This window comes from Alligator sinensis, unplaced genomic scaffold (assembly GCF_000455745.1).
Source record: "Alligator sinensis unplaced genomic scaffold, ASM45574v1 scaffold748_1, whole genome shotgun sequence".
In the NCBI taxonomy this organism is placed as follows: domain Eukaryota; kingdom Metazoa; phylum Chordata; order Crocodylia; family Alligatoridae; genus Alligator; species Alligator sinensis.
Genome location: NW_005842455.1, coordinates 717,294 through 743,065, shown reverse-complemented (window position 1 = coordinate 743,065; position 25,772 = coordinate 717,294). Strand labels below are relative to the sequence as shown.

At 41.9% G+C, this 25,772-nt stretch overlaps 1 protein-coding gene across 1 annotated transcript in view; it reads left to right on the top strand.

Moving 5' to 3' along the window:
• FBRSL1 (fibrosin like 1) overlaps positions 1 to 25,772 on the top strand; it is a 676,121-nt gene that overhangs the window by 447,648 nt on the left and 202,701 nt on the right. Inside the window, 1 exon segment of the mRNA XM_014523175.2 lies at positions 13,982 to 14,011. Within this exon segment, the coding sequence (XP_014378661.2) occupies positions 13,982 to 14,011 (30 nt within the window).

The following is a 25,772-nucleotide window of genomic DNA, read 5'->3' as shown; positions in this document are numbered from 1 at the left end:
TCTTTCCCTTAACAGTCTGTGCTGTTTTGGGTAATATTCTGCGTTGCAGCAACTGAACATCAGAGCAACATTCAGTTTCTTCCCTTTAACATGTTCTTTGAATTATTTAAGGTGTTTTGATGTAGGCTAGAATTTGTAACAAAGTCCTCCAGCTTTTATCCTAAAAAATCAAAAAGGTTGAGATTTCTTTCCCTTCTTCCCCTCCTTTTCTCCCCTCCCTCCCCCCTCCTTTTAATAGATCCTAGCAGGGATCATCAGGGGACTTTCTTTTATGTTGTACAGCATGAAATGACTTAGTCAGGGTCCTCCTGATTAATTTATGAATGCTAAGGAAAAGGGAAGGGGGAAAAAAAAGCAGTCTTTAAGGGATTGACCCTAGGCTGCAGCAGATCAACTCAATTTTGCGGAATGAAAAGAGACTTAAACAGTATTTTTAGCGTTGGTTCCTTGTCCTGCCTAGGTAACAAAGCTGGCGCTGCCTGCCAGACGCCAGGCGAGGGGAATCCGTTTCTCAGGACGGGTGATGGAGTGGAGTTGGGCTCCTTTGGTGGCACCGAGCATTTTTAGAGTTAAAGCGGAGGCAGATTGGTGGATTAATGTTCTCTGCCTCCAAGGTACAAATGCTCGATCCTCCCCCCTTCCTTCCTTCCCTTCTTTCAGCTTGCAGATGACAGCTGTTGGTCACTTAACAAAATGTCCTCTTGATTGCCGCTTCACAACAGGGGCCCCCTCAGCCCAAGCAGCACATAGACCATCCGATGCATCATTGCCTCTCAAAATTAGTTATAGTGCTCGGGGCTATTCTTGGCTGCCACTGCTAATACTCTCTTGCTGTTCTTTTTTTTTTTCTCCCTTCCCCATACGCACATAGACAAAGGCTCAGCATATACATCTGTAGTGCTCATAACCCCCCCTCCCCCAGCCAAATGCTGAGAAGAGAAGGGGAAAAAAATGGCTGCCCCGAGGCTCAATCTGTTTCTTGCAGCTCTACCCCAGTACCGGGAAGCCTGAGTGGGTCTAGCCATAGGGAGGCCCTGACTCATTTCATCAAACTGTCAAGGAGCCAGTGGAGCTAAGAGGACTCTCTTCTGCCTGGGGCAAGTTCAAGTCAACATTCGATTTCCTTCCTCTTCCCTCCCCTCCCCGCCCCCTTCCTCTTGGCCAGTTCTGCGCCGTGGATCTCGACTGCTCCCTCAGCTGCAGCAGCTCACGGTTTCTTGCCAGCAGGAAGGACTTGTGGGACCTTATAAAGGACACAGTGGCAAAATTGCAGCAATAAATCAGTGGCCCTCTGACACTTGGCGGTAGCTTAATGTTTTGGCACTCTCTTTCTTGTGTATGCCTCAAGTCCCATTAGCAGGCTTTTCTGTCAGCTTGGCTCATGATAAAACTCTCTCTTCCTATCATCTTAAGCAAGCCCCTGCAGACACGAATCTGTTGCCAGACTTAATAGGAAAGAGCACCCCTCCCCCGCCACGCACGCACACACACACAAGCACACGCACATAACTATTGCCGCACGCGCACACACAAGCACACGCACGTAACTATTGTTACACACACATGCACATGTGCACACACGCACATAACTATTGCTACACGCGCGCACACAAGCACACGCACATAACTTGCTACACACGCGCGTGCACACACAGGCACACGCACATAACTATTGTTACACACACATGCACGTGTGCACACACGCACATAACTATTGCTACACACGCGCGTGCACACACAAGCACACGCACATAACTTGCTACACGCGCAAGCACACGCACATAACTATTGCTACACACACGTGCGTGCACACACAAGCACACGCACATAACTATTGCTACACACACGCACATGCGTGCACACACATGCACATAACTATTGCTACACACACATGCGCACAAGCACACGCACATAACTTGCTACACACACGCACATGCGTGCACACACACATGCACATAACTTGCTACACACGCATGCATGCGTGCACACACATGCATATAACTTGCTACACACGCGTGCATGCACAGACACAAGCACACGGACATAACTATTGCTGCACATGCATGGGTGCACACGCACTCACATAACTATTGCTACACATGCATGGGTGCACACGCACTCACATAACTATTGCTACACATGCATGGGTGCACACGCACTCACATAACTATTGCTACAAGCATCTCCCCACAGCTCTGGAGAAATTATTTTAGAAGGGGGTTGTGGCAATGGAGTGGGGCAAAAGGAAGATCTTAAAAAGACATTATTACCCTACTGTTTCCTTCAAACAATAGCACATTTGAAGCCTGATGCTTCCAGCAAGCTTCTTGTTAAAAGGCAACGAGATAACAAACTGTGGTTGCAAATAACAGCACAGTAATGTGACCATCTTTTACCATACGTGTGGGCGTGTGAATAATGTGAGTGTCTACAACTGTGATATTTGCAGCCTGTTTGGTACATGTTTTATGGAAAAGATACGTGATCTACCTTTTTCCTGGTAGTCTTTCTTCTCTCTTAACTCCACCTACTTCATCTTATTTGTAGGCAATCTATTGACATCGCTTGTCCGCTATCCATGGCTCACAGAAACATGTTACCTGTGAGACCTTCCAACTTTTTGGCTGCTGCCACAAAAAGTTTCATGCTAAAAATGTGGTTGGCAGAAAGGACAAAGTATGATGTTGCCTCACAATGCCGTATTTGTTTTTAGTATTGTGCTTTATGGTCCAGCAAAAGTTTGGGACCGCTAAGTTAGACTGCATACTTTTTCAGGCTGGGCCCTGTCTTCTCACATGCCTTCTAAATGTCTAGATCACTGCTTTGGGTACTGTATAACTCATGTGACTGCTGTGTTGGGTGCCTTTTGTATTTGCATACATATTTGCTTGTGAATTAAACCCTTAATTGTAAGCTGGTTGGGGCAGGGACCCAAAAAGTCCATGTTCCTTAGACTGATGGGATCCTAATCCATGACTGGGGTTCCTATGAGCTCCCAGAATACAAATCTGAAATAGCGTTTCGGTGGAACAGGGAGCACGGGATTCGAAAACGAAGTGCCTTCACATTACTAGTGCAGACTGGGGACATAACCCAGTCTCAGATAAGGGGCTGTTCTTGGAGGAAGATTTTTCTTGTTCATATGACTAATGAGGTAACATTTCAGTGCTAAAATTAACTACTCTTAATTTTATTGCCCATCCTGCAGTTTTTGCTGTTGTCTTTTCCTTAAAGCTCCAATTCCCGGAGTCATACAATTATACAAGAACCTCAGGTTCCATTTTAAAAAGCAAATAAGTTTGTCATCCTCACAGCTATGGAAAGAAGTTTGAAAAATTGGAAACAAAAAATAGAGGCATATCAAAAGAATGCAAAAAATATTTTTAAAATGTCATGATTTTAGGTACTTTAATTTTGCTTGATTCTTGATTATTTTGGGTTGTCATAATGGATATGGAACTTTTTATCCATTTTGTCTAATGTAGCTTCTTATAGGATCTCTATAACTATCAATCAGGCTCTCACTTCTTCACATACCTGCAAATAGCTACACCAGCAGAAGATTATAGTGGAGACCTGGCTTCAGTTCTTGTGCAGCTCACCTCTAAATATCTAATTATATTTTCTTATTGGAGCCATCTAATTGCTGCTTAAATGTCATCTGTATCCACTGCAAGCAAAGTTCATATTCTCTCTGTTTCTAGTTATGCCTACTGGGCATGGGGGAAGGCTAGAAGTTTATTTTCAGTTCACTGCAGAATGGAGCTAATGCCAGTCTGCATAGCCAGTAGCAACCAAAAATGAGGCCTTATCAGTGTGTGTGCTTCTTCTTGATACTGAATAGCTATAGTTCCTTCTTCAGTTCTATCAAGTTGATTTCTGTGAGGCAAATATTACAGCAAACCACTTCACTACTGACCCAACTCCTCATCTATCTTTAAAATCACTGGTGTCTCCAGTTAACAGATTAACTCCAACCTTTGAACAGCTGCTTCAGGCTTGCAAAGGCTGCACTTGCACATCTGATTCAATGCTAGATTTCTTCATTGATGTCAGCCTTCTGCAACAGATATCTTCCAAGGTACAGGAAATACTCAACGTTCTCTAGAATCTCACCATAAATCTGAATTACCGGAGTTGGGGACTGCTCATTAAGAGCTTGTTGATGGATGATGTTAGTCTCCTGAAAGTTAAGCCTCAGTCCCATTTTCTTGTATGCCTTGGTAAGATGTTCACAATTGCCTAAAGGCCTGCTTCTTAGTGAACATAGATTACAGCATCATCAGCATACTGGAATTTGATGATTGAGATTGTGGTGATCTTAGTTTTGGCTTGGGGTGGACTGAGATTAAACAGTTTGTCATCCATTCGGTCGTTTAGCTCCACTCTGACGGGAAGCTTGTTGAGAGTCAGATGTAGCATTGCAATAAGGAATATTGAGAAGAGTGGAATGAAATGCACCCAAAAGTGCTAAAAGAGTTGGCTGACATCATAGCATGACCAATGGCAAGGATACCTGAGAACTCGTGGTGCTCTGGAGAGGTTCCAGAAGATTGGAATTGGGCCATTTGTGGTGCCTATCTTCAAGAAAGGAAGGAAGGAAGATCCAAGGAACTACAGGCCAATCAGTTTGACCTCAGTCCCTGGAAAGATCTTGGGAAAAATCATCAAAGAAACCATCAATATCAGGCTAATGGAAGGCAACATTCTGAGATGGCCAACATGGCTTTGTTGCAGGTAGGTCTTGCCTGACAAAACTCATTTCCTTCTGTAACCAGGTGACGCATCACCTGGACAAAGGAGAAGAGGTTGATGTCATATATTTAGATTTCAAAAAAGCCTTTGACTTGGTCTCCCATGATGTCCTCATGGTAAAATTGGGTAACTGTGGCCTCAACAATCTTGTGGTCCAATGGCTGGAGAACTGGCTCTGTGGTTAGACCCAGAGAGTGGTAGTCGATGGAACTGAGTCAACCTAGCGCAGTCAGCTGCATGTTGCAGGATGGAATTGAGAACATGCTCATTGACAACAGTCTCAGTTGAAAAGGTCTTCAAAATGCTCCTTCCAGTGGGTGTAGATGGCTTCCCTTTCCTTGATCAGGTCTCCTCCATCTTTAGGTCTCAAGGTGGTTGTTCTCTGAATGCTCAAACCATAGATGGCTTTAGTGACACTGAAAAAACCAAACGTACCATGGACATCAGCAAGATGTTGAATTGCCTTTGCCTTGTCTTCCCACCATCTGTTCTTCATATCACATGTCCTCCCTTGGGACTTGGCTTGTTGGTGATTCAGTTTCTTGAGTAAAAGAATAAGACCCTTCCAAAGAGAAAAGGGCATTTATGACTTGGGAAGCACAGAGAGGGAGCAAGTAGATTGTAATGAGCCATAAAACCAATGTTTCTGTTAAGTCCATGTCTCGTAAAGTTATGAATTTTTGTTCTCTCACCTGTCTTCTGAAGGCATGTTGTAGGTTTCCCGGGAAGGGCAGTGAAGACAAGGACTGAAATTACATGGAGTGGATATTTTGTATAAAACGTTCTCCCACTGGTGATTGGGTGTTTCCATCTTGTAATGTCTTTTTCTCATGTTTGTTCTAAAACACTGTGGTTGTTCAGTTAGTTGTCATGGTTGTTTCCATGAGTTGGGGATTGTTCTAAAAAATATTTAGTTGGTCTAATAAAAGATATCACGTTTACCCAAAGAATCTTGTCTGCCTAGTTTCCATGAGACATACAAAAAAACTAGAACTCTTGGTTCCAAAATGATACCTTTTATTAGACCAACTGGAAAATGGCAAGAAAATTGTCCTTTTCTGCAAGCTTTCAGGAATTTAAGTCCCTTTGTCAGGCTCTGGGAAAAGTGTAGATGGTACAAGATGGTAAAAGGTCCCCATAGGTCAGAAATAAACTTCATTTTTGCACAGAGGAAGCTGAAGATGGAAGTCTGTACCTCTGGGTCCATGGGAGTGTCTCTGTGAGCTGTGCTGAGTAGCAATTTGATGTGTTGATCAGGTAGAATTCCTTCCCTGAAGGTGTTAGATGGCAGGCAGGGAGGCAAAAAAATTTCCTTGTAGTTCTGCAATGAAGTTTAAAATCCAAAATCGGCTGAAATTTGGCATCTTCCATGTTTCAGGGGTGTACTAGTTTCCATGAGGACATTTTATGTACTGGCTGAGGTATTTCACATTTTCTTAAAGGCCTTTTTATTGATAAAGTCTGATTGTTCAGACTCTATGCAAGATAATGGGGCAGTAGACACTATTAGGAGGGCACAGTGAGTAGGGAATGTGTGGAGAGAAGAAAACCAACACACATTTCCTCCAGTTTAATGTTGTCTTCATTCTGAACCTGCTCTTTCACCATTGCAGCGAGTGGGATCCTGACCAAGTCTTTTTTCTTTATTGATCAAACCATTTCTTTTGCAATCTTTTCCCAGCAGTCCTTGAATGTGGTGACATTTTAATCTCATTCCTCCATAGCCTAGAGCGTTCTCAGCTGTCTTCATTTGGGTGGGAAGAAAAGGAGCACACATGGCTTCTCTGTGACAGAATTAGTTGATTCCACCCATATTTTTATTTTTTAGCTAACTTTCCCTAGCACAAAGGGTGCTGCCTTGAACCTGTCATTGCAGGGAACTGTTTACAAAATGTGGGGCAATTAGGGCCTGCTTTGCAAACATTCTTGGGGGAATTAAGAGGCAGTTGGCACAACTCAGTGAATAATCCTTTTACAAGCCTTTATGAACACAGTACAATGGGCTGTTTACAGTTTTGCTTATAGACCTGGAGTGTTAACAGGCCTTTAGGAAAATCCAGGTAATTGAAGCCTTTGTCTTTCAATGAGCCCCCATCGCTGTCAACAGTTGCCATTCTTTACATTTCTTTAACTTTGTATTTTGACAAGGGTTTTTGTCCCTTTGACAACAGCTGTGCGGGAGGTGAAGCTGTGGAGGTTTTCTGGTTTTTTTTTTTTTTTTTTTCCAGTTCTTCCACAGTTGACATTCCTTAGCAAAGTCTGCGTGGAAACTGGTTGTGTGGCTTGTACCACCTCAGCCTTAGTTTGCTGGTTCTTTTGAACGTAGCACAGAAACCCCTCCCATAATCCCAAAATCTTTCTCTAGAGCTCCCTGAGAATCCTGTAGGTTAATTTGAAGTTTCTCCTATTATTCATTTAAACCTCCTCACTATACAAAACATTAGCTTCAGTCTTTCTTTATTGACCCAAGGCCTTTCCTTTATAACTGAGCCAGGGAGAAAAAGAGGTGTAAAGGTACTTAAACATGTTACCACAGAAACTAAACTGACCTTTTTTTTCCCCTTTTTGGAGGGAGGGGTCAACGCTGGTTTTGTTTTTCATGCACTTCTCCAGGCAGACTTGCTTTCGTTGTATAGTTGCTTCTTTGTTACTCTTGCATGTTTTGCAGCCTGAGAGTTCCTGTTTCTTTATATGTACATGAAAGTAAGTCTTTTAAAAAAAAAAAAAAAAAAAGCCAAACAAACCCCTGAATAAATTCTGTAGCTCAGCTTTTTACTGGATCTGACCATTGATTTTCCTTGGGAATGGGTTGGAGAGGAAAGGCAATCAGTTTGAGCTGGTTTCACACACTCCATTTTCCAGGGTGCAATGTATTGATCAGCAGTCTAAATCACAAAGATAATGATGTATTCCTCCTTTCTTTCTCAAATGTTCTCGCACCCTTTTAGATCTATTAGCGGCTTTCATTCAAAGGTTAATGTATGTAGGGCACTGGGTTTCTTTCTTCATAAAATCACAGAGATCAAGGCCCCATTTCCACAAGAACTGAAGACCTGTCCTTTGGCCAATTTAAATAGCCCTAATGAAGTCAGTAGGGCTACTGTTGTGAATAAAACGTACGCATGTAGTGGGGCTACTCATGCAAGTAAAGGCTAGGTAGACTTTTCAGAATTGGAAGAGGAGGGAAAAGGAATCTAGAGCGTCTCATCTAGTCTTTAAGACGGTGAAATATGATATTGTGTGGCGGTCCAAAATACCCAGTGTAAAGCCCACATCTTGCAGTTGGGTCCATGACTCCTTGCCTACATGAAATTCTGTTTACAGCTGGATCTGCATCCCCACGGAGCCCCACTGGCCTCTTCGGTTTTCAAGGCTGGAGCTGCCACGATTAAACTAAGGAAGATGTAAACTAAATTGGAACTGAAATCTTTGCTCTCCTTTTCGTTTTTAAAACAATTAATTGCAGACTACTTTCAAATTCTGCTTTGGGAAAACGTATCATCCGATAGCAGATGTTTGCCTCATTTGTATGTCTGTTTATAAAATTTAGTGTGGAGATTTGATGGTTCACTTGCTTTTTACAGCTTTCACTTATCTACATGAGGCAAAGTTGTATATCGGCACAAAGCAAAATTAGGCATCTAAATAAGGCAATTCTGCACCTTTTAGTAATGCAAGCCATCTGTAATGGATTTTTATACTCATTATGGCTATGTGAGTTTTGAGAGGTCAAATCTGTATTAAGCAAACGTTTTCCCTTTAAAGCACAGATAAGACCTTTTAAAGGTTTTTTACAGTGCCTTTTCCTTTTTTTCACCATACATTGCCTGTAGTAGGTGCAAAGACAGCCTTGAATTTTTAAAAGCCAATGTTATTTGCAAACTCCTAAAATCACCTTAGATTTGGGTAATAATGATTATTAACAGTCTAAAAAGATTTTTTTTAAATCTGCTTTTAAATGCATAATTCCCATGTTTAGAAACGCTGACTACTGCATTGTTATGCCAAGAACTATCTCATCCTGACTCGTAGGCAAACATATATGAGCTATGAGGCATATTTTGGAAAAATTGTAAATTAAATTTTCCTTGCATTTTCATTGATTAGCATTTTGCATGAATCAGCACATCAGAGCTCTTTTGGCTAAGTAACTCCAGGGATTCATATTTTATAAATATTATAAATCCCAGATACAGAATTTATAAACAAGACTTACTTGAAATTATTTTATTACATTTAAGGAGTTACTTTTAAGTTATTATAAGGTGCTAGGTTGGCAGCTTGAAAGATCACGAAATGTATCTTTAAAGCCAGTACAACATAGGATGACTGCAATACAACCACCCTTCACCACTCCTCAGTCTGTACCAGGGCTAGCACCAGTAAGAGCAGATGAGTAGACACAGCCAGCTGCTGCCACCATTGTAGCTGCTGAGTCATTTATCCATTACTGGGAGTCCTTAAATCAGCAGCAGGTGTCTTTTGAAAAGACATGCTCCTGTTTGCTCCCATGCCTTTGGGTTCATTGCAGGAACCACAGAGTGAAATTTTCTCGCCTGTATTACACAAGAGGTCAGAGTAAATAATCATACCAGTGATTATTTTAAAATCTACGAATGTAATGGTCAGTGGTTAAAATTATAACTGAAGCAGACTCTAGACAATGTCCAAAGAATGAAAGGATCCTTCCGCTTTCATGGTCTGCTTGATCCATGCTGACACCACAAACTGTGATACCTCCCACAACAGGAACTGGTCTAGAATCGTAGATTTATTGCAGACTACTGACCTAGGCTGAATTTCAACTTCTCAGTTGGCGATGAAAGGCTCCTAGTCCTTTAATAGGGTATTTACAGAAATAGTAATTATCTTTCTGTCCTGATTGCATCCCCCTTTCCTTTTTTTTACCCATAAGCTTTCTGATAAATGTGTTGCTTTGTCAGTGCTGTCTTGTGCCAGGCATAAATGCAAGTAGGTGTTTGGTGAAGCTTCACCTAAACAGAGCTGGCTGCCAACACATCTCAACCCTTGAGTGCCAGTAACCCTTCTGTTCCAGTCCTGGATCTCTCTAAAGGAGAGATTGCTAATAGCACACAACTTGATATTGTGGGTCTTTATGAAATCAGCAGGTATCTGAGAGGGTTGAGAGTCTTAACAAAATCATTTTTGATTTTGACTTTAAAGCATGAATTGCGAACTCAAGTCTCCAGAAGCGACAAGAACCTCTTTTATTTGTTTGTTTAATGCTTTGCTTAAAGCTCAGCAAAGTAAGCAAAAATCTTTCACGATAGACAAGTACGGCATGTTGGAAAGTATTTGCTAAGTGCCTGTCTCCACAAAGGTCTCATCTCTTTTGGTGAAGTTTGAATGTGCTGAAAAGCAGCAGCTTCTAAGTAGAAAACAGCACTGGCCTTGACGGTTCTTAGGTCTCTGTTCAGCAAAGCACTCCCTGGCAGGCCCACTGTTTTAACATGAAACTGGTCCCATTCACTTTGGTTTTCTGCAGTTTCTAGACATTGTCGTGTAAGGTGGTAATGCTTCGGGGAGCTGATGCGCTAGCTAGGTAGCGTAGGCAGAAATATAAGTGAGTAAGAAGCCAGATTTGGGCCTCCTCATTCTCTGCTTGAATATAAAAGTGTTGGGAGAACTCTTCAGCTGATGTAAATTGTCATAGCTATGTGGATCTTTGATGATTTTCTTCAGCGAAGGATGAGCCCCACTGTGTCTGGAAGAGCTAGGGAGGAATATAGGTTGAAAAATACATAAAATGCACTCTCATAAACCTGTTGCAACTGGTAATTTCAACCATTTTGGAAACTCATGGCTCCAAATCAACAGGTAGGCCCTATGTGTTTAGCATTTCTGAAACAATCTGGTATTTGGAGTTGTACAAATGCATTACAACCTAGCTGATGGCATTTAGCACTACAGGCGCAGCCCTTGAAAGGAACAGAATCATTCCGCTTTGCATCTGTTGCAGTTTTGGCGTTGCTTCTTGCCAGAATTTGAGTGAAAAGATGTGCAGCTGTTGCAGCACCACAAAAATTTTCAATCTTCATTCTTGCAGTATTGATAGCAATTAGTAAAACATGTATTGTATTTAACACTGAGAAGTTAACTGAGTACATGCCCCTTAAAGTCTTTAGCAAAGTGTTGGTGTGGGGCTTTTCTTTACTAAAATAGAAGCAGCTTAGAAGTGAAAGTTGGTGGACTAATGGGGATAAGCTCGTTTGCCAAGATATCCTCAAAAGCTTGGTAGCATTTGATCCTGTTGAATCATTTACGTTTAAGAAAAGTGGCTCACATCTCTTCCACGTCTGCACACGAAGCTGTAAGTACTAAAGTACTCAGGAACTAAGAGTTAATCCATGTTTCAGTCAGATGTGTCCATAGGACTTGTCCAGGACTCATCTACCCTCGGCTCCACAAGGGCCCTTGTATTTTCAGGGTTCGTGTATTTTCATTGTTGATGATACATGCATAAACCTCTGTGAGGAACATCACTAAGCACACATTTATGCAAAGTTTTGCTTAGGTGGGTGATTTTTCCAACATCCTATGCCAGCAAATGCCCTAGTGTAGATGTGCTTATACTGGGATTAAAGTACTTTTGCTGTCATAGCTTTATTTTACTCTGGAAACCAGTTTAAAGTTTACTGACAAAATAGTCCTTTTGCCAGTAAAGATTACTATTTCATTAGAAGAGTTTTGCATTATAAGTCTACTGAAAAACTTTTTCTAGTGCACACATGGTTTGAGAGAGAGAGATTCATTTAGCAGTGAGAAAGATTAATAACTTTCATGAATCAGATTTTTAATTTTTCTTCAAAACACACTGATTGTTCATTCTGGTTTAGAGCCATTGCATTCCACAGTGAAAGGTGGCTGAAGATCAGGAGAGCCTGGGATAACTTTTAAAAACGGGGTGGGGGTCGTTTTTAACTTGGAAAGTATTCCCTCTGCATAGTTTACATTTACAGCACAGAACTTCTTGACCACAAGAAAGAGCCACAACAAAATTTCAGAAAGAAACATCAGTGCAACAGATTAGATGAAACCAAGGCTTAGACTGAAAATTTGAGACAACCTTTAATATGGAATTGTGACTGACACCTCCATAAGGTTGATGCTTTTCGTGTGTTCCATATTTATCAAAGAATACAGTACCATAAGATCCCTGTAGTGTTTGAGATTCACCTTTTCACATGTCAAATGGAAGAAGAAATTAAGCATGTTCTAAAGCAAACTGCCCAAAAACAAGGGTGTCATAGCAGAACTTTATGATGTTTGGGGTGAAGAGCTCACTGGCCAAGTTCGCGGACAACACCAAGTTATGGGGGAGCATGGTCACGCTCGAAGATAGGCTGCGGATACAGGCAGACCTAGACAGGCTGACAAGTTGGGCGGATCAGAACCAGATGAAGTTCATCATTGAGAAGTGTAAAGTGCTCCATCCGGGGACGAACAATCGCCCAAATACTTACAGGCTTAGTGGCACCAAACTAACTAGCACCGCAACTAAAAGAGACCTAGGGATAATAATAGACCATATTATGAACATGAGCCGTCAGTGTGATGCTGTAGCCAACAGGGCAAACAATACTCTGGCATGCATCAGCCGATGCATCTCAAGCAAAAGCAGGGAAGTGATTCTTCCACTTTACTCAGCATTGGTGAGACCGCAGCTGGAGTACTGCATCCAGGTTTGGGTGCCACACTTCAACAAGGACGTGGAAAAGGTTGAGAGAGTCCAGAGAAGAGCCACATGATCAGAGACTTGCAAGGTAAGCCATACAAGGAAAGGATGAAGGACCTGGGCCTCTTCCGCCTAAAAAAGAGACGGCTGAGAAGGGACTTCGTAGCAGCTTACCGCTACATCAAGGGACTACATCAAGGGCTTGGTGAACAACCCAAGGGCACCTGTGGGGAAAATTGGGAGTAATGGCCACAAACTCCTGAAAGACCATTTCAGGCTTAACACTAGGAAAAACTTCTTCACAGTTAGTGTCCAGACTGTGAAATAAGCTCCCTCCAAAGGTGGTGCAATCACCTACCCTGGAAATCTTCAAAAGAAGACTAAACGGTCACCTTGCTGAGGTCACCTGACCCCAGTTGTCTTTCCTGCCTAGTGCAGGGGGGCTGGACCCGATGATCTTGCGAGGCCCCTTCCAGCCCTTACAATCTATGAATTTTTGGTATAAATCAACATGTTCTGCCTCATTCAAAAGTGGGAGATGGATTAAATCACCTAACAAATATTTTCCATCTGTTATGTTATATGGTTATATTATGAAAACCCACATGCAGATTTCTCACTGATGAGTTGCCATATTTGCCACCCACCATCTTTGTCCTATACTTTCTCACCTTATTAAATCATTTATCCCAGTAGGATGCTTCAAAATCTGGATTCCCAGCCGGATTTCAGTTTAGACAAATGTAGGCTGCAATATCCACTCAAGGTGAAATAAAATTCCAGTTGAATGCCCCACCACATGCTAGCCATTTGTTCTGTGTATAGAGGTTGCCAAGAAATTTATTTGCATCTTACAACTGTAAATCTTTCTCACCTCCAACCAATGAGAACCAGACATTTTTAAGCACTCAAAACTCATGCAATTTTGCCATTGCTTGTGCTGTGAAAACGGAAGATTCCATTTTCAGAGATTAGAAGGGATTTTACTGTAAAGCTGCCTCAATAAAACTCCTTTTCATTTTGGGAAAAGAGCTGCAATATTTAATTATGTTTTTAATTATTTCAATCACCGTTATGGGGACTACGAATCTGAACTCTGGCCACCTTCACCAGTTTTTGCATTCAACAACAAAGTGTTTATCAAGTCAGAGGCAAAACACAACTGTTTCTGTTCACTTCCACTATTTTGGATGATGAGAAGCTAAGATTTTGTTGAGATACCATGTTACATCCGGTTGTTCTCGTAATGCATCACCATTTGCTTCATTTGTTTTAAAGTCCATGTTGTGCAAATATCTAATTCAACAATCATTTGTATTATTTATTAAAAATACCAATCTGCTTTGTCTTTATATCTCTGTTTAGGTTGATCATTTAAAATATATTAATATGTAGAATACTAGTGTTCTCTGTGACGATTCAAATACATATTAAGCAGCTTATTCTAAAGAATTTAAATAATAATGCAAGAAATTTATCTAAATACAAATATTTGATGAGGCTTTTTTGTTCTCTTTCTCCAATTTGCAGTGTGACAGCGAGAGTGATATTGACGATAAGGTAAGACTGAATTCCTTTTTTTTCCCATATTCTTTATGATTTTGGAGATTCCCTCATGAAAAAAATAAAAATGAAGCTAAAAAAATAATATTTTTCTTTAATGCATATTTTTTAAACATATATTTTCCTTTAACATCACATCAAACTTAGAAATATTAGGAAATCAAAGAACCTCAGATCAGATCGCCTTAGTCTTTTCCCCCTAGCTCAGCTCCACAGCAGAGCTCACTATTGCTAACATAGTACATACACCCTCTTGATTTATACTCCAGTTTTTAGCATGGGTTAAGTCACTAAATTGGCACTGCCTTTTTGTTTTAGAGGAAGTCTTCCTCTGGTAACTCTCACAAAAGCCAATATTTATAATCATTTATACTAATCTTTGATTACGTCACTTTTGTAATGGGTTTAGAACAGACCTGCAGACATCAGCATGGGGGCAGGGTGGTTAAAGTGAGAGACCATTGGGCTGCCTTTCAGAAGTTCATGTACTTTATGGAAAATGCATCTTATTTCTAAGGTAGTCAGATAAATGTATAGAGGGGATAGTCCCACCACGTGCTCCCACCTCAGCTCTGAGCCTGGTTTAGAATTTGGACATTGGGTACCTGTCCTCAAAGACAGGTTATGAACTGTCTCTACATGTGCAATTCATAAGTACTATCCTGATACAGAGTAAATTAGTTTATTCCAGCCTAACAGGCACATGTGTAGATGCTGAGACATTTACTGCACAGTTAATTAATGTACTGAGCAGTAAATGTCTCATATAGACATGCCCAGTGGCTGCTTCATCATGTTGCATATCTAAATGTTTTTGACTTTGAATTTGGTATACATATTAGTCAACTGAGAAATTATACAGTCACATATTTGAGTATACTGCCCTCCATCTTTGTGCAGGGCCATCACCTTTGCCATGAAAACCAGAAGAACCCCATTTCATAGCAACAGCAGTAACATGCTCTTAAACATCAAGCGTGTCAAAGCCTTTTATAAGCTTTAGATATCAGTCTTGGCTAAATCTCCATCAAACTTTTCCTATATTTTGATTGTCCAGACTTCCAGTCATTCATGAGAAACTGCAACATGCACAGTTTCTATGGGATCAGAATTACAAATGTAGGGCTGAATTCAGAAATCACTTATCCTGTAACCACAGGAAGAAAGTACCATGAAATCCAGATATTGCACTAAAGTTTAATGTTAACTAAATCCTACTTTTGCATGTCCTTAGACCTAGGAATGTGTGTCACTTTCTTCTATTGAAAGTCCAGGCAAATGTATAATTTCCCCTGAGACAACAGATACGTATTTAATATGAAAGTTTAAATGAAGAGAGAGAGTTAAATCATAGCTGCTGAATGAAATAGAGTAGATTTTTCAGTCTATATTTTTTGCAGTACATGTTTCCAAGGCTATTTCCCTCAAAATTGTATCATAGCAGAGCTGGCTGGAGGAGAAATGGGTGGTATTTACTCCCAAAAGCTTGGGTACCACAGAGTTAAAGCCTTTCTTAGGCTGTCCAATCAGAGAAAGTAAAAGCAATCATTTAGAAAACTGTTTAAAAGATCTGCCAGTCAAACCTCAGATGAAGTTGTAAGTGACATGTAGTTTTATTATACAGCTATGCTATTAATGATTATCTAAATTACATTGGTAGACCCAGCTAGCAGCATTACATCTGAGACTGACGTTTGTTAGATTAGGTTTGACTTCACCTTGTAGTGAAGAAATTGAAATCTGAACAACATTGATTAGCTTTCAGAATGTGGGATCTGAGGTTACCTTCAGAGGAAGCTGCATTGTGTTTGGCTGCTAACTTACTGTCCTTTACAGCAAATGAAGGGCCATTATAGCATTCCATACAGTTTTTATAGAGAGAGTGTGTGTGTGTGTGTGTGTGTGTGTGTGTGTGTAAATCTGGGTGTAATAACTGTTATTCAGCTTTATAGATCGGTATGTCTTCCAACTACCCTCTCCTTAAAGTAAATCAAAATACTTGCCTTACTAAGAAGAGAGAGGAGAGATTGTCTTCTTTATATCTTGTTTGATTGGTAAAGGCATGTGGCAAGACATCAGTTTCATTAAATGGGTCTCTGGCATTAAGCAGGGTTGCGTTTCATCAGCAGAGACGTGAGCACATAGCATGTTACTGTAAGATCTATTGAGGCTGAAGTAGAGACTTCAATCTTTCCTTAGGCCTGATAGTGCAAACTCCCATGGCACTCATAGAGCACCTGGAGAATCCTTATTTACTTTTGCTATTACCAGTAGACCACAGTGGAGGCATGTTAGGCAGAGGTCTAAATCCTGGTCTGACTGATGCAATGAGGAGTTATAAAAATGCTGTCCTGAGCATCTTTAGTAAAAGAATTCCTGGTGTTAGCCCAAGGGAGTACACCTGGGAGTGTTAATTTTCTCCTTCTTTGAGCATTAGCAGCATGTGCCCTCTAATAACATCTGCTGCCCAAATTGCAGCCAGTGGGAGGGCTTGGCATGCCCTCTAGTCTGCAGACAGTGCCTCCTGAGGGACAAGATGTGCAGCTGCATTTCCCGTGCACTTTTCTTGGCGTTCCAAAAGGCCACAAAAAAATTCTGCCTTGTTGCTCGCTCAACAAGACAAAGCTGTTTATGCTACCTTAATGTATAATACACGCAGACCTTGAGCACTGATGAGAGGCAGAGCAAGAGTTAATAATAAACTACAGGGTGTTGTTCCTAGCATTTTACAGTCGTCTGTCATGACTGATATCTGATGGTCATCATCCCAGTTGTACAGATGGGGAGAACAGGGGGAGAAATAACTTGCCTACAAGTATTCACTAAGCTAATGGCCAGGCTGGAAATAAAATTTCTGATTCCTAAAGGACTTTGCCTGTACTTGTGCCAATGCCTGCACTGGGGGTGAGCAATTGAGAAGCTACATCAAAGCTTCAGCAGCTTCCAGCTGTGGCTGAGCCACAGCTGGGAAGTGGGGAGTGGAGGTGGGGAAAAGTGGCAACATCAACTGCATGGACAGCTTCCAGATGCCCAGCTATGATGCAGCTCCCCACCTGCTGACAGCTGCATTCACATCTCAGCTAGGAAGCAAGAACTGGGGAAAGCAACATGGGCACGGCTCCCAGCTTCCTGGCCCCAGTGGAAGCACGTGGAAAGCCTCCCACCACTGAGGTGCTACAAAAGACACCCGGCCCACCTCAGACTGTAGCCAGGTTGTGCCAGCCCATGGCTTGTACAGGTAGCCACCTGCTGCACTGTCCTATCCACTAGACTACGGCTAATTCACTGCTTATTTAGCTCATAAATAAATAGTAGCTCTAGAAGGTTACTAAAGCACTCAACATTATTAAAAAAACCATACATTAGAGTAACATTTATAACCCACCTTCTGTGTATTAGTAGATTTAAACAGACCCCTAGTAGTTTTCTCCTCGTACAGTCACATCCAGTAGTGTACATGGTAAGGGTAAACAATTAAGGACACGATTACTCGTAACTAAGATGATTCAGAGCTGAAGAGCCGTATTTATGGTTGTGTAAGTTGCAGTCTCATGGTAGATTATATAACAGTGCTTCCAAATGATGACTCTGCTCTTTTTAAGAGAACAGAAATTGCAGAGGGTATGCTTGGCAAGCCAAGAATGCATCCATCACTTCCACCTTCTGAGCAGAAGGCAGAGACTTTCCACCAAGCAAGAGTCGCCTCAAGTTTCTGCTTTAACAAAGACCTCTTAAAGGAAGCTGGTGAGGGTGTACTTTTTCACACCCACTTCCTTGCTGCCACACCTCCACTCTATCTAAGAAATATTAAAAAAAATAAAAAAATAAATAAAAGGAAAAACCTGCACTTCCCTATCATGTAGACAACTGAAGAGCTCCTAGGCTATTCATTCCCAAAGGAAGTAATACGAATCTTTGTTATGTTCATTGAGGGACACAGATTCAGACTCTGCCGTCATTAGACAAATTGCAAGGTAGTTTGTGGTAGCTGTGGAAATGATACTGCCTTTTTTTTTTTTGTAAGGGAGGCAACGCAAGGGGAGTTTTCTGGTAACAGTATTATGCTGTGCTCCACACTGTGCTATAGCTGCGATGTGAGGCTCACGGTCCATAAACATTGTTACTGAAAATATATACTTCCTTTAATAGCAACAACAGCATTAACAGATAGCAATTACCCTTCATTTTCAGGAACTATAAAGTCTCCATTAATTCAAGATTTATGTAGTTATAGCATTTAGCACAGGAATAACACCACAGAGAATTGGTTTATACACATGTAATGAGAGAGCTTATGGCATACTTTAGTGAACATTAACATAATAGAGTAATATAAACCATCAACAGTTCCACTTATTGTCTCTTACCTGCTTTAGCATCACTATGAAAAGTGGCTAGCAGCTTGGTAATGTGCTCTGTTAAATGGCGTTCTGCAGAAAGCCAAAAGTCAACTTGCGTAAAACAAGGGAATGAGTAATCTCTGCTCATTACACCAAAATGTTGTTCTGATTTTTTTTTATTTTTTTTTTAATAACAATGTTCAAAACCATGGTTTGGTTTGGTTTTTGTTTTTTTTGTTTTGTTTTGTTTTTAAAAAAGCCTATTTCTTTCAAAGTAATTCAGTGTACATGTTCTTTCATTCTTGGGCTTCTGTCTGCTGTGTGTGAAATTATGGGTTGTCAGTTTAATTGCATGGACCCAGAGTGTAAGCAAGCTCTCCAAATCAGGGGTTAGATATCAGGCATTTCTTCATTTAATGTGGTGCTAAATAAGACATAGAAAAAAATGACACTATGTTTCTAAGTTAATTAAATGTTCACTGTGTGTTTATGCTGCAGTTCAGTTTTGTGTTTTAGTGACGGTAGGAGAGCTTGAAGACTCCAGTAAGTAATATCTGAGCTTGAAGCAGATATCTTTCAGCTTTAAGAAGAGTGTCAAAATTGTGTTTTCACAGTGCTTGCCACGAAAGTGCCATAACTTTGCTCATGGCTCCTTTTTTTTGCCCCTCTTTTCATACTATAAAGCAGTCCTTCAAACTTAACTGCACCTTACACTGCTGTTGTTTATTAAAAGTACTTTGAACATGTTTAGCACCTTACAAAACATTTGTGAATTATAAATGTTAGTTGTTGTGTTACAAGAAACCCCTTGATCTCTAGTCAAGGAGCAGGGCTCCACTGTGGAGCAAACACACAACAGCTGACAATTTAAGCATGTCAGGAGACAATAAATGGATACAGAGACGTTGGGAAGCATGAGGAGATAATGAGATTATATTGATCTGATCAGTGTAATGGACAATGGCCTCAGTACTCCAGCAACCTGAACATTGCCAACAAGTTTTTGTAGGCCTCAAGGCAAGGGAGGCTTTCAGGAAGAATTCAGAAGAGAAATTGTGTTTTTTTTGCATGGGGGACCTGCTTCCAAAGTTGAAGGAAAACATGGAAGATGGCTTGAAGATGCTGCTTTTGAAACCTTTAAGAATTGGGTCAGTGAGAGACAGGAGTTGGCCTCTCAGAGCTGAATTATAAATGATGGGGCAGAAGAAGGTCTCATGAACAGAAATCCAGGTTTTCCATTTGCCACAGAAAAGTGTGGATTTTCTAATTTTAAGGAGAAAAATACAGATTTTTCTTTTACAGAAGAAAAATGCAGGAAACACTGGGCTTCCTCTTGCAGGCTGGCAGAGTTCCAGCCTGCGGGGGGTGGGAGGAAGGCAGGCAGGCGGGAGAATCACATGCGTGTGTGCACGTACACATGCACGTGGCAGCCAGGCAGCATGAAGAACAGCTCCTGCAGCCCCCTGCAGGTAAGTCTGATGGTGGGGGGGTGGGGATTGAGGCCCCCGTAGGGAAGGATGGAGGGAGTCGAGCAGGGCTGGGGCTGGGAGCACTGCCCAGCTGGAGCCATACATGGGGCTTGGGGTCCGGCGTCAGGGTGGGAATGCGTGGATGCAGGGCCTAGCTGGAGATCGAGACAGAGCTTTGGGTGGCTCATCCGTGGGTGGCAGGGGTCAGCTGCCCGCCACTGTGTGCACTTCTGGAGGAGGGGCGTGGGGGGTCCGTGCCCCCAGATTTGTGAATGGGATGGGGACAGATGTGGGCTGCCTGCTGCGGGCTCAGGTCTCCCTGCCCTGCTGCCCTTCCTTCCGGGGCCTCTGTGGCCCAGAGGACACGACGCAGTGCAGGAGGGCAGAGTGGGGTGGGGCAGAGCAGGCCGAGGGGCTGTGGGGCAGGAGTGAGGGGCACTAGTTAGGGCCAGAAGGCTGTGGGTTTGAAATGAGGGGTACCGGCAGGGCCAGGGGGCTGTGGGTTGGGAGCGGAGGGCAATGGCATGGGCAGGGCACTGGCATATCAGGCCGGACCCATGCCTGGTGTGTGAAGTGGGCAGGGGGAGCTCTGTTTTTTTGTGGTAAAAACCCAAAATCAAACCAAAATTGATAGGTATTTAGAATGTGTTTTATTGTAGTGATTGAGGTGCACTGGTAGACTTCGAAATTGCTTTAACATTATAAATATATCAATAAAACATTGTGTTCAACTGATACCTATACATATAGTGGTGGGGGGGGGTTTAGTAGCAGAAAAAAACACAGATTTGGGGGCTTTTAATCAGAATTTGCCATTTTTATACACAGAAAACCAGGATCCCTGCATGAAGAACCTTGAAAGTTAAGACAGGTGACTTGTGTTTGTGGGAGTGAAGCAATGCAGAAAGAGGAGGGACAGTGAGGCTAGGAAGGTGAAGTGGGCAGTGGGCCATGGACTAGGAAGGGGAACAAGCTCATGTTTGCCAAGAGGCTGAGGATTGTGCACTAGTGCTTTGGTGAATAGGGTCTCAGTGAAGCGTGAAGGCTAAAACCAAACTGGCCAGGAACTCCAGGCAGCAACTGTAAACAGAGTATTCAGTGAACTTGGAAATAAAGGGAGATGGGGTGGGATTCTGAGGGGTTAGTAGGGTCAAGGATTTTTTCTTTTTTTTAAGATGTGTGTTTTAATGGCCGCTGCTCCAATTAGCTTGCTGTTTGCACACAGACCACAGTGTTCAGATAGAACCAGTTATAGATGCAGTTCAAGTTCAAATAATGTAAAAAGTTTTGCAGAAGTCAGTTTTTAAACACCCACATGTAACTACACCCCTTTCAAGTCAAATCATCTATCAACTTTTTTCTCAGGAAGTGGTGAGTACTCAATAATTACTCTACTTTTTCCCTTAATTTCTACTTGCTGTCTTCAAAGTTCAGCATTACAGCAATTACCATCCATCCAAAAAAAGACTAGATGCAGTTCCTTTTGATGCTCATCAGTACCACCTGAATATCAGTACAATATGTTGAACAAGACAAGTGCAAGCAATGGGTAGCCTGTATCTGTGACTGTTTCCAAATATTCAGCTGCCAGTCTGTGTCCTTAGTATCCTCATCCTCAGAAAAACCCACACCGCAAAATGTATTTTACCTGAGTCCACAAGAGACTGTCGGGGCTACTGAACCGTATCTTTCAGAACAAGAGTTTAACATAAGTGTCACTGGAGACTTTTTCCCCATTTTTTTATAGAGAAATGGAAAAAATGTATGTTAGGCATTACCAGGACAGAGCCTTTGTGTCCATTGGTCTGAATATTACTCCTTAGGCAAATACCTGAATTTTGGGATTCTTTTTGCAAGCAGAAGCTTCCAGATATGATGACCTTTGTTCATTATTAGTGTTTCCCTTTGTACTGAGAACAGGCATGCTACTTTCCCAGCACTCCTAGTTCCTTCTGGCTTTAGAAAGGAAGCAGGACTGGGAGCTGAACCCAAGTCTTCCACAGTCCAGTGGATTACACTCCTGCTGAGACTTCACTTCCATATATTAAAACTGTGCTTAATGACTAAGAAGCTTGACTTGTTGCCTAATTCACAGACTTGTTAGTAGTGGCATAGTATTTACGTGGTTGTTTTAGTATATAGTTTTCCACGTTCATTGCTCACAGCAAATAACGTAGTTGCTTGCTTGTAGTTGCTTGCAGAAAGGATGATGTACGCATGCACAAGCATGGACACAGTTTCTAGGATTCTGCTGGAGCTTTTGTAGACTAGCTGATTCCTAAGCATTAAAAGTTGAGGACCCAGAGATGTTAATTGAAAAAGAGTTAGAAACCTGACATCTATTTAATAATGTCTGGATAAAGGTGGTTAGTTCTGTTAATGGAAGCAAGCCTCTGTTTGACAGATGAGCCAGCATATCGTTATTAAAAACAGATCTGCTTTTTATAGGCTGTCAAAATATTACATTTATAATAACCTTGTTGCCCTTGAAAGGCACAAACACAGTAAACCAGGTAAATGCCTTCTTATTGTCACTACCAGGCAAGGATAATTTACTGTCTTGAGTTTTTTCTAACTTTGTCTAATAACATGCTATGGACAGAATTACCAATAACGTGGAATCCTCAAAGCTCAGAGCAAACCCAGCTCCATCCCTCACTTTTTGTCGGCCTCTCTCAGAAGGGGTGAAGGAATTTGTATCATGCCCCCAGGGTATTCTGTAGGATAGAGTAGGTAAAAAGATCTTCTCTATTCCTGTAGGAATTGAATTAGGCCATATGACTCATACTAAGGCTGCAGCAGGCTTCCCAGTTCCCCTTTTCCCTTTAGGTAAGAAGTAATGGGTATTAATGGGATGAGCTGGCTTTAACTGATTTCATTTTACCCTCACAAATAAGTGCTTACTGTGGGCCTGGATCTTTTTTTTTTTTTTTTTTTTTGGCTCCTCACTAACATGTGCCCAGCTTGACCCTGGCTGTTCTTCAGTATAAACAAAGAAGATTAAGAAAAGGCACAGTTATGCACCAAAAAACCATCTTGAAATTATTCAGCACTTGAGTTCTGCCTTCTAATGTGAGTTTGGCCGGTGTAAACCAGACATCATTTTTCCTTTGTTCAGGCAAAGTGCCTGATCTGAAAGTATTAGAAGGTGAGGGATGACAGATTTATCAGTTGCGAGGGACTGTCCATGTGTAAAATAGCTTCTCCATGAAGTAACTGACACATTAGTCAAACTCTTCTGGCCTTTCTACTTGGAGCAGATCTCTAGCTCAGCCAGAACTCCATGCCTCATGGAGTGATGACCATAGGAAAGCCGGGGATGGATAACAGTGGCTGTGCACTTTACTTTGTACAGATGATTTGAGTTACTTTCTGGCAGAGGAGGTAGTCCAGAGCTCTAGGAGTGCTAGTCCATTCTCTCTACTAGTTTAGCATAAAGTCTAGCAAAGATTATGCCTTGCACTGCTTTTAATTTAAACTAGTTGGAGGAAATAAAGGAAAAAAGAAAGTGGTTTCAGGTTTGTTTTCCTTAACTGAAGGATGGATGCTATTAAGTATAAAATATAAAGGTCGGTGCCTTTGGGGAGGCTGGGAAGAGCGTGCATTAGAAGAAAACAGCATGGAAGAGTGGCTGTTGTGTGCATGCAATAATGTTTCTCCAAGCAAAATTTCTGTACGTACGTATGCTTGTACCTCAGTGTATTGATGCTGGTGGGAAAGGAACTACTGCAGGCCATCAGATCAATAATTCACTGTTTGTCTCAGGTAATTCACTGTTATATGGCCCCCAAAACCATATAAAAATAATGGAGATGGGCTGTTCCTTCTGGCCAGATGAATAATATATATTTGAAAAAGTCCGTAAGAGAGAGTACATGGGTAAGTGTGTGACAGGTTGAGTCATTGATGTCTTATTTGGTACCAGTGCTTATACTCCAGAGTGTGAAATAGTTCTTTATTGACTAATCTGCTGTTGCTGTAGTTTTAAAAAATAGCAGAAATTTAAGACAAAGGACATGTAGAGGTTTATGGAGAAGGCATTCAGGGCCATGGGAAACCAAGGTTCATTTACTGCTGAGCCCCAGGCCTCCTTTGTGATCCTGGACAAATCAGGAGATGCTTCTCAAGCAAATCCCGGGATGTCATTCTCCCCCTGTACTTGGCCTTAGTGAGGCCGCAGCTGGAGTACTGTGTCCAGTTTGGGCTCCACAATTCAAAAAGGATGTGGAGAAGCTTGAGAGAGTCCAGAAAAGAGCCACGCGCATGATCAGAGGTCAGGGAAACAGACCCTACGATGACAGGCTGAGAGCCCTGGGGCTCTTTAGCCTGAAAAAGCGCAGGCTCAGGGGTGATCTGATGGCCACCTACAAGTTTATCAGGGGTGACCACCAGCATCTGGGGGAACGTTTGTTCACCAGAGCGCCCCAAGGGATGACGAGGTCGAATGGTCACAAACTACTTCAAGATCGTTTCAGGCTGGACATAAGGAAGAACTTCTTTACTGTCCGAGCCCCCAAGGTCTGGAACAGCCTGCCACCGGAGGTGGTTCAAGCGCCTTCATTGAACACCTTCAAGATTTAACTGGATGCTTATCTTGCTGGGATCCTATGACCCCAGCTGACTTCCTGCCATTTGGGCGGGGGGCTGGACTCGATGATCTTCCGAAGTCCCTTCCAGCCCTGATGTCTATGAAATCTATGAAACTTACTATCCCTGTGCTCCAGTTCTCCAGGTCTAAAGAGGGAATAATCGCACTCCCCTAGCTCACAGTCTCCTTTCAAGATTGTGAGGAGCTCAGATACCGTGGAGTTCGAGGTCAGAGAGAGAGAGAGAGAGAGAGAGAGTTCATTTATTTCCTCAGTCCACACTAGGATCTCCCATTACCAGTGTCTGTAAAAACCCAGGGCTGCTAGGAGACTGGTACTCCTTTGGATGCTCAAATGCTCTGGAGAAGAGCACAGCATAAATAAGTGCATTTTACTGTCATTCCAGTTGAATATTTTAATTCGCTTCATAGTTGCAGGGAGCCCAAGAGGTCAGGAAGGATCTGCATGTGCTCAGGTTTCTGTCTGTATAGACCCAGTTGCATAGAGCCTTTAATACAAATTGTATAAAGAAATGTTTTTCAAAATGAAGTAATGGAAAGGGTCAGGTGATTTGTACAGCTAAGCTCCAGGGCAAGCTGAGCTAAGCATACAGCCAGTTTTGAGGACAGTTTTGTAACCTTTCACCAACCCAGCCTATGTCACATTTGTTATAAAACCCAAAGCCTGCTTGGGTTCAGGTTTCACTAAGAAAATTTCCTGCACATCTCACAACTGATACTAATAGCAGCACTTGGGTCAGCACTGAAGACAAGAGGTTACCTTTGCCTCACCTTGCTTGGGAATTCATATGAATCACCACGCCGTGAAGCGATCTGATTGAGAGGGGACCCTGTCGGCTGGTAGATTCTGCTGACACTTGTCAGAGGCTGTTTCAACTGCTCTCTTGTGGTTTGTGAGATCAGTAAGAGACTCCTGATAGCATTGCAACAACCTTGCGCTCTATCAGGGATCATGAATTATTCTGTATGTACTTGTAAAAGGAACGCAAGTTTAAATGTAAAGAACCTTAACACATCTCAAAACATATGGACTTTCTCTAATGGTGAGTTCAGCTGCATCACTGGACTAGGAACAAGTAATGTTTTTCAGCAAATAGACATAGCCAGCTTTGTAACTTATGAAAAATCAATTCGAAAGCTTCACTTGCTTTTTTTCTTGGCTCTTAAGGAAGCTTGCCATAATTTCAGCATTTTGATGGGTTTCCTCTAATTTTGTATGATATTTTTATTGTTATCCGAGCATCGTAACTCTATTGTATTCAAAGCTGCGAACACACTCACAACAGAGAAATGGTTGAATGAAGCTTTTATGCATTCCCTTCTGCCTAAGAACAAAATGACGG